The 10,004-nt window shown below is 39.0% G+C and overlaps 1 protein-coding gene across 1 annotated transcript; it reads left to right on the top strand.

Annotated features, from left to right (window-relative positions):
- The first annotated feature begins 936 nt into the window (after positions 1–936).
- On the top strand, positions 937–1,986 carry LOC129230306 (histone-lysine N-methyltransferase SETMAR-like). Its single transcript, XM_054864704.1, has one exon. It carries the CDS (start codon positions 937–939, stop codon positions 1,984–1,986), a length of 1,050 nt encoding a protein of 349 aa, XP_054720679.1.
- The last annotated feature ends 8,018 nt before the right edge of the window (positions 1,987–10,004 follow it).

Here is a 10,004-nt window from a genome sequence, read left to right as displayed (position 1 = left end):
CAAGAGCCCTTGAGGGCTATACTGCGCCAAACGATATTTTATTATATGCTATTTATTTTTTATTAAAGAATGTAGTAAATAGAAGCATATTTTGAAGGAGAAAGCATAAAACTTCAAGTGTCAGTATTAAAAAAGTGCAGCCGATAAAAACATTTAAACAATTTGAAGATAAAGACCAAATGGACGGAAAAATATCTTGAGAAACAAAGGAAGGACGAAATCGCATAATGACCAGACAAACACTAAATTAAAAAGGAGAATCCAATCTCCTGGAGGAAGGAGTAAATTTCGATGGGGTGGCTCTCCCAGTAACTCCTTCAAAGATGGGTTAAAATTATTAAAATATTTATAACGAATTAGATTAAAATTTGGGCAGTTGCATAAAATGTGCAACACTGTCTGATTTACATCACATGTAATGCATGTTGGAGCTGGTTCATGACATAAGAGATATTTGTGGGTGAATCTGGTATGTCCAATGCGAAGTCGAGCTAATAAGACTTGCTCTCTCCTGGTGATATTTAATAATCCGAAACCTCTAGTGGAGGGCTGGATCGAATGCAGTTTATTTTGGATTTCTGAATTCCAAGTCCCCTGCCAATACGTGTTGAGGCTTACAACGATGGCGTTTTTAATATCATTGAAAGGGACACTATTATCAACCAGGATACTTGCAGCTCTGGCAGCTGAATCGGCTGCTTCATTGCCTGCAATGCCCACATGACCAGGGATCCAACAAAAGGTAACTTGAAAATTACGAGGGCGAGTCAAATGAAAGTGAGCCAACCTACCCTGCGCAATAATGGCTCAGTCCATCAACCGCGACGCATGCGCGCAGCACACAGGCAACCCTCATTTACAAAAGTGATACGTAAGTGTGAGGATAATAGTTCTTTAATGTTCCCATAATCCGGGTTGAAATCGGTTCGTGACATAATGGACGCTCCAAGAGATGAACAGCGTGGTGTGGTCAGGTTTTTGACTGCTGAAGGTGTTTCCCAACACGAAATTAGTCGCCGTATGGCTGCCGTGTACGGTGAACATTGCATTTCATTGGCCACTGTGAAGCGTTGGTGCAAACGGTTCAAAGAAGGACGTGAAAGTTGCAAAGACGATCCAAGACCGGGCCAAAGCCACCGTGCAATCACCCCCAACACAATTGCACAGGTTGATGAGCTGATTAGACAAGAACGGAGGATAAGCATCGATGAACTGGCAGAGCATGTGAACATCAGTCACGGTTCGGTTCACACCATAATTCATGACCATCTCGGTTATCGGCTCTTGTGTGCTGAATGGATGCCCAAGATTTTGAACGACCGCCAGAAGACAGAGAGGTTCGGCGCTGCCTTGACTCATCTGATCCGGTATCACAATGAGGGTAACGACTTCTTGACTGCAATTGTGACAGGGGACGAATCATGGTGCCACCACTACGAGCCTGAAACACGCCGGCAGAGCTTACAGTGGAAACATTTGAATTCGCCACCCCCAAAGAAAGCAAAGGCCGTCATCTCCGCAGGTAAGGTGCTGTTGACTTTTTTTTTCGATCGTCAGGGGCCATTACTGATCGAATTTGCTAAACCTAGAGAGACTATCAATAGTGCCCGATATTGCGAAACGCTGGATCGCCTGCGTGTCTCTATCAAGAACAAACGACCCGGAAGATTGACGAATGGGGTCATCTTGCTGCATGACAATGCCCGTCCCCACGTCGCTGATGTGGTTAAGACAAAACTGGCGAAGTTCAAGTGGGAAACGCTGCATCATCCGCCCTACAGCCCCGACCTGTCGCCTTGCGACTTTCACATTTTCGGGCAATTGAAAAAACACCTAAAGGGAACCAGATTCGTGTCGGACGATGCCGTGAAGGAGTCAGTTTCAGAATTTTTGAAGCAGCAACCCAAGGAGTTTTATGAGAATGGAATCACGCGACTCGTTAGTCAATGGGACAAATGTTTAAATGCCCATGGTGATTACTTTTAAATGAAGTACTCCTTTTGTCATATATTCGCATTGGCTCACTTTCATTTGACTCGCCCTCGTATTTTGCATAAGGTTTTTGTATAAAAGATATGACTGGATGACTATAGGAAGGCTATTATTATCGCAATGAGTGATGGCTTCCACTGAACTCTTTGAGTCAGTGAATATCACCCACTTTCTATGAACAGATTGGGCTATTGATTCTAGAGATGAAAATATTGCTTTTATTTCTGCAGTAAATACCGAGCAAGATGTGTTTAATTTTTCTGCCGTAACTTGATCATTAATTATTGTGGAAAAGCCGACTTGCTCGTTTGCTTTTGATCCGTCAGTGAAAATGTGTTTATATCCAGAATATTTGCTTTTGATCTCATGAAAGACTTGTTGATAAACTGTATTAGCGGTAGTTTGTTTTGGGAATTTTGAGAAATCATTGATTAGAGAAGGTTTTACTTCGCACCATGGTTCAATTAGTTTTATTGTGTTAACGGTTTTGAAATCTGATAGCTGCAGGTCTGAGAATACCAGACGCATTCGGATCCGAAATGTTGGGGTCATCGAAGGCCGGTGTAGAAATAAAGCAACATTAGATGGATTAAAAATGTGGAGATGTAGTGGGTGATTGGTGCAGGGTTTTGTTTTGAAGTAAAATTTAAAGAAAGTTTGAGGCGTCTATTGTTTAGAGATTGTTCGTGTGCAAGGATATAAAGACTGTTGATAGGCGAAGTTCGAAATGCTCCTGTGCAGATGCGCAGTGCCTGATTATGTATTGGATCCAGACTTTTCAGATAGGTTTTTGCAGCAGAGCCATAAATTTGACATCCATAATCGAGTTTTGAGCGTATCAGAGCCCTGTATATTCTTAACAGAGACTCTGTATCAGCACCCCAAGAAGTGTTCGCTAAGACTTTAAGGATATTTAATTTTAATGAACATTTCTTTTTTAAATCTTGTATATGCGGTATAAATTTTAGTTTATTATCAAATGTGAGACCAAGGAATTTTCCTTGATCTTTTACAGCTATTGGTTGATTATTGAGGAGAAGATTTGGATCAGGGTGAAGTCCTCTTTTACGGCAGAAGTGGATACAGAATGTTTTTTGAGCAGAGAAAGTGAAGCCATTTTCTTCCGCCCATTGGGTTACTTTATTGATTGCAATTTGAAGTTGTCTTTCAATGATACTCATGTTTGTTGATGAGAAAGAAATTTGAAAATCATCCACAAATATGGTACCTTTTACAGCGGGAGGCAATTGGTCAATTAAGCTATTGATTGCTATAATGAATAGAGTTACGCTTAGTACACTTCCCTGGGGTACTCCTTCTTCTTGAATGAAGGTATCCGATAGAACAGACTTGACGCGTACACGAAAAGAACGATGTTTCAGAAAATTGGAGAGAAAGATGGGTAAATTACCTCGCAACCCATACTCATGAAGGGTTTTGAGGATCCCATACCTCCAGGTACGGTCGTATGCTTTTTCAATATCGAAAAATACGCTCACAAGATGTTTTCGTTTAAGAAATGCTTCTCTTACTGATGTTTCGAGAAGCATTAGATTGTCGATTGTGCATCTGCCACGCCTAAACCCACTTTGATATGAGGATATGAGATGGTGTGACTCCAGAATGTGCATCAGTCTGGCGTTTACCATCCGTTCCATGACTTTACATAGGCAACTAGTGAGAGCTATAGGTCTATAGCTCTCAGGTTTATCAGATTGTTTGGTTTAAGTATAGGGATAACTATTGCTTGACTCCAGGATTTTGGGAATCTATGTTCAGAATAAATTCTGTTAAAAAGCTGCAGAATATTTTCTAATGAAGACCTGCTTAGATTTTTTAACATGCTATTGTGAATTTGATCTGGACCAGGTGATGAGTTTCTTGATTTTTGTAAGGCAGTATTTACTTCATGAAGGGTGAATTTTGTGTTGTATTGATTAAAAATGTTTGAATTAAAATCTAGAACTTTTTGTTCTTTGCGTGATTTGATGGTTAAAAATTTTGAGCAATAGTTATTTGCACTGGAGACTTCTGCCAGATAAGTCCCCATGCAGTCAGCCACCTCTTTGTAATCGGATAAAATACGACCATTATTCTCCAGAATGGGTGCACAAGATGTATTGTAGTTGCCAACGATTTTTTTTATTTTACCCCATACGGTCTTTGATGGGGTGGACGTCATGATTGTGCTGACATAGGTCTGCCACGAGTCCCGCTGGCTCTTCCGTCGAATCCTTCGAGCTTCAGCACGAGCTCGTTTAAGTGCCACGAGATTTTGTGTGGTTGGATAACGACGAAACGTGCTCCATGCCTTTTTTTGTTTCTTATGAGCCTCCTGACAATCAAGGTTCCACCAAGGCTTAGGAAACTTGATCCTGCCTTTAGTGGTTTTTGGTATAGCAGCGTTAGCTGCGTTTAAGATGATGTCGGTTACTCGCTTTACCGCTACATCGATATCAATATCAGTCACGTCTTCTGATTTAATTTCTGCCAACTGGGTAAATGCTGTCCAATCAGCTCGATCAATGCGAAGTCGAGCTTGCTGATGCTGCTGGTAGCTGCAGCGTCCAGTATAAGTTATTTTGATTGGAAAGTGGCCACTGGTGTAGAGACCACCCTGCACCTGGAAATCCCAAAGTGGCAGAAAGGAAGGTGAGGATATTACAAGATCGATGGCATGGTAGGTTTTTGTAGGAAGGTGGAAATAGGTATTTTCACCGTCGTTAAGAACACATAGATCATAGTCTTCAATCAAGTTTTCAATAATTAAACCTCTGCTGTTGGAGGCTGGGCTTCCCCAGAGAGGATTATGGCCATTAAAATCCCCCAAGAGGACAAATGGGGGAGGAAGTTGATCTACAAGTGTTTGCAGTTCCACGCCTCTCAAATCGTAAGAAGGTGGAATATATATAGAACAGATTGTAAACAGCGAGTGAAGGTGAACGCGCGCAGCTACTGCTTGCAGGGATGTGTTGATATTGAGCTGGCTGGATGCATAATCATTAGCGATTAGCAATGCCACTCCTCCACAACGACGGTCACCTGACAAGCAGTCCTTGCGGTGTATGTCAAAACCTTTCAACCTCGGTCTATCAGCAGGGGACAGAAATGTTTCTTGCAGACAAAATATGGCCGGTTGGTGGTATTCGACAAGATCTTTGATGTCTGTGACATTATGCGAGTAACTCTGACAATTCCAAGAGAGAATGCTCAGGGCCATGGAGAAAAAAGGAAGGAGAAACGGCCGGAAAGAGAGGGAGCAGCTCATGAGGGAGGATGGTCCGTCCACCCTTCATCGTCGGATGGCGGAAGATCTTCAAAGTCAACATCCTCGTCCTCCTCCTGGGGAGGAGGTTGTTGGAGTGTTTCTATGTGTGATTTGGTCAATTTTACTTTCTTGCTAGAAAGCAAAAAGTCCTCCTTTCTAAAGTTATAAAATTTTGGGGGCCTCTGTTTAGAGGCTACCCCGATTTTTGTGCGCGTTTGTAAAAGTTTCTTTTTTTCAATTAGTTTTTTCGAGTTCTGACAGGATGGTTTGTTTTGATTAACAATAACAGATACATTATCTGTTTTTTTTATTTGCTGTTGATTTTGATTAGTTTTCTGAAAAGAAGATTTGGGGCTATTATTTTGTTTATTTGATTTGGTTGTGTTTACAGTTATAGCATTAGGTGAGTTCGGTATTTTATTGCTGTTTACTTTGTTTACTGGAGGTTCAGTTTGTGTGCTTATGGAGTTGAATACTTTTTTTACAGCAGCAGAATATGAAAGTCCAGTTGTAGGTGTACGAGATTGGACAATTTTTCTCGCGTCTGGATATGATATTTTTTGAATGGTTTTGATGACCTGTACTTCCTTTTCGGTTAGCCATTTAGGGCACTTTCTAGAGTATGAGGGGTGGTCTCCTTTGCAGTTGACGCATTTAAATTCCTTTGAGCATTCATTGCTGTCGTGGCCGGGCTCAGCACATCTGGCACAGGTTCCTGTACCACGGCATGACAGCTTGGAATGTCCAAAACGCTGGCAATTAAAACATCGTAGTGGATTTGGGATGTAAGGTCTCACTGGACAAGAGAGATAACCAGCTTTGACACGTGAAGGGAGGATAGGCGTATTAAAAGTCAGAATGATGTGCTTCGTATTCTGCATTTCGCCGTTGCGTTTGATAGTTATCCTCTTCACTCCACTTACGTGTTGATCTTGCATTTCCTCTGGCATTTCCTTCTCTGATGTAAATAGAAGGTCTGGCTCCGAAATGATTCCCCGAGAAAAGTTTAATGTTGAGTGTGCTGAAACTGTACAAAGGTATGGACCTAGTTGTTTGATTGCAAGAATAGGATGAACTTGTTTAGGATGCTTTATTTCGACTAATAATTCGCCTGTACGTAATTTTTTAACCGATTGGAACTCACCGATGAGATTTATTAAAGCTTTGTTAATTAAGAATGGGGAGACAGCAGTAAATGTTAGGTTTTCATTTCTTTTGATTATAAAAAATTTTGCAGAGCTGAACGAGTCTTTCTGACGCTCCCCACAAGGGGGAGAAGTGTTCTTTGAGTTTTCATCCATAAACGAACCAGAGAACTAGGGGGAAAAGATGGGGTCTAGCCCCTGTGTAGCCCCCCACACAGAGGTAAGGCTGCGTACGACAGGGTTCGCCTGCTATCCCTGAAGTCTCCCGTTTGAGGCACCGACTACCCCCGGTACCACGCAGCCATCGGCACGGTTGACACGCCTTGGCTTAGGGGTTTTCGTCCGCATTTGGTAAGTGTGATGAGGGAAGGAAGGGAGAAAAATCCCCTCCCGCCGATATTCTGTTTGAGCAACTGGGGGTTCACGACTCCTCCCAAGAGCTCGCCCCGAACTCACCACACCGCAAGCCCCCCCACCACGACAAGGTAAACGGACACGGGGGGGGTAGAAAGTTGGTTGCATTTATTATTTCGTTACTCTTTGCTCTTAACTCTGTTGGAAATATATCATAATTACTCGTATGCCACTACAATGCAGTATTTCTATATAATACTCCAAAGCAATATTTACAATACAGTAGAATGCTGTTATACTATGCCTTGGTCGACTCAAATTGGTTTTACCCAAGATATCATTTGCCTCATCATGGCCATTTTTTTAATAAACAAGTCCCACTTTCGTTCGTTATGTATCTGTAGACTTGCGCATGTCCATGCTTGTTGTGCATAGTAACTATTTCTGCATTCCATTTCAAGCTCATGGATGTTTTGAGAAAATACACAAGTTGTCCTCGAGTATGAGTTTTATTTGTAGGCTATAATGACTTTTTGTGCGTACTTTTTTGTTCAAAGGTAGAAAACTGTAAAAACACTTAATTTTTGCAAAAAGATAGTCATTTCGCAAACTTTATATGAACAGAACCGAAAGTTGATTATTTATACAGTGAAGCACCGTTAATGCTTTTCACTTTGACACGTTTTTATCACTTACGTACTTTTAAAATCCGTCCCATTAGAGAAAATGTACTACTGAAATGTACTGCATTCCATTTCAAGCTCTTGGATGTTTTAAGAAAATACACAAGTTATCCTCGAGTATGAGTTTCATATGCAGGTTATAATGATTTTGTGCGTACATTTTTGTTTAAAGGTAGAAAACTGTAAAAACTATTTTTGCAGTAAGAATTTTTCCTTGTGATTGTAAAAAGGACATCACGGAATAATTGGATTGGCGGTAGCAATTTAGGGGAGTCGGTTAATAGTGATTTCGCAAATTTTATATTGAACAGAATCGAAAGTTGCGATTATATATATTAAAAAAAAGCACCGTTAGTGCTTTTTTTTCTTTTACACGTTTTTATCATTTACGTACTTTTAAAATGTGTCCCATTAGAGAACAATGTTTATTAACGTATATCTATTATACAATTTTAATTTGTTTTTTTTTCGCAGTCCCTTCAAAACGTATAAGCAGTGCTTTACTGTATGTATGAAGTTGAAATATTTCACATTACTTATATCTTACTGGTTATGATGGGCTTTCGAAAAGGAAAGAGTCGTACAAAACTCAATGTACACTAATGTGTGTTTGAAGTGATAACAGTGAAGTTTAACCGCAAATTTAGTATAATCTATAAACATTGAAACAAAATATTCTATTGTCGTTAACTTTCACCTTCATTGTAACTGCAGTAATATTATGTAAGTACAAAACATGTCGCCCAACGGTGTAATAAGGTTCTGCTACAAAAGTTTAAGTGGACCATCCCATTTTACAATCATTCATAGTTTTTTTTTTTTTTTTTTTTTTAATTATTTTCATGGTTTGTTCTCTTTTCAGGCCAAATGAGAGAATATCTGGTAAAAAGAAAGAGAGACTGCTCGGAAATAGAAGGAGCTAAAAAAAAAGGAATAAATGTTTATCTGACAAATTTCAAGTCATATCAGTGAGACAAATTCCAAATTCTTCAATAAAATCTACTTATTTGGATATCCTCTATTTCCTTAACCATTGAAAAATGTGTCAGTTACTGAAAATGAAAATCGATTTCCGTAATATTGTGTTGCATAATAATATAAACGTTAAAGGAAGGAATACTTGTAACAAACATTGATGATGTAATTTTATTTTAATGCATTACATTTAGCATTTTTAAAGTATAAACTCTGGAGAAGTTAGTGCCAAATATCTTATTTTAAATTTGAAATTCTAAAGGAAAACCTTGAAGTTAAACCAACATTATGTTTACCTTACTCAGTAATTTAGTCTAAATTTGAGATTTATTTTTCCCCATGTCGGCATGATTGGCAGCTGTGGAATAGCAAAAACTAAAAGCAAAAAAAGAATGCATGCTAGAATAGCAAATAAAGAAAACAGCCTAAGGTAAAAATCATGTTAGAAAAGAAAAATATTAAACCAATGCTAGGTAATGAAACTTCTGGTTGGTACTATCGAGTTTATTGGCGCAAGAGCCTGAGAAGGCTATACTGCGCCAAACGGTTGTCAAATAGTGCAAAGCAGAGCGAAAAAAATTTGCTTTTATCAAGGAGCAAAGGACGTAAAAATTTGCCAAAATAAACACATAAATGAAGTTTTAAATTTTGAATAAAAAGCCGAAAATAACCAAAAACAATTTTGAGCAATATAAAAAATGTAAACAACAAAACAAAGACAAGAGAAAAACGAGCATTAAATTAAAGGCATAAAGCCAATCTCCTGAAGGAAGGGAACAACTTATGAGGTAAGTTCCCTAGTAATACCCTAAAGATGGATGGACTTAATTGAAGAATTTTATATGAATATGTGCTTCATTAAGCTTTGGGACAGAAAATCATACGTACGTAAATGAACAAAAAAAAAAGGAAATATTAATATAATATTATTAGGAAACGTATTTTAATTGAAATGGACATAAGGTTTTGCATTTAAAACTCCTATCTAAATTAAATCTTTATGAATAACTCTGTACCGACAATTTATTTTTAAAGTAGAATAAACTGCACAACATGCAAGCTAAAGTGCTAAACAAAAATGCCAATAAAATTTCAAAAATTACAAGCGCAATGAAGCAAATCTCCGCACTTTTGGAGATGCGGGGATTTGCCGCAAAACATCTGAGGAGATTTTAATCATTTTGCCACTTTCAGAAAAACGCACCCTGTTGCTTCTAAACAGGCATTGGAATAACTATTTTAACTTAAAGGTAAAGCTTTAACGCAACAGTATCAACTCTTTGATTGTCCAATGTTCAAATCTTTATAAACCAAGATTTGAGGGGAAAAGTGGAGTGTAGCTTAGTACGACATGGTTCGCCTGATAACTCACACGTTTGTGGATCCGACTAGCCCTGGTACCACGCAGTCATCAGCACGGTTGACACGCTTTTAAATTGTAATTCGAAAATTAGTTTGAGTTAGTTAGAAAGTATAATTAAAATCATGTAACATAAAACTTCGTGCGACGGAAGTTAAGGTAGTGCACATTAAGCAGCAGAAAACTATCATGTGATCAACCTATCGATCATATCAAGCGGTTGTCCT

The sequence above is a fragment of the Uloborus diversus genome, chromosome 9 (assembly GCF_026930045.1).
Source record: "Uloborus diversus isolate 005 chromosome 9, Udiv.v.3.1, whole genome shotgun sequence".
Classification (NCBI taxonomy): Eukaryota; Metazoa; Arthropoda; class Arachnida; order Araneae; family Uloboridae; genus Uloborus; species Uloborus diversus.
The sequence above is the reverse complement of the archived record's forward strand: the minus strand, read 5'-3'. Positions and strand labels throughout refer to the sequence as shown.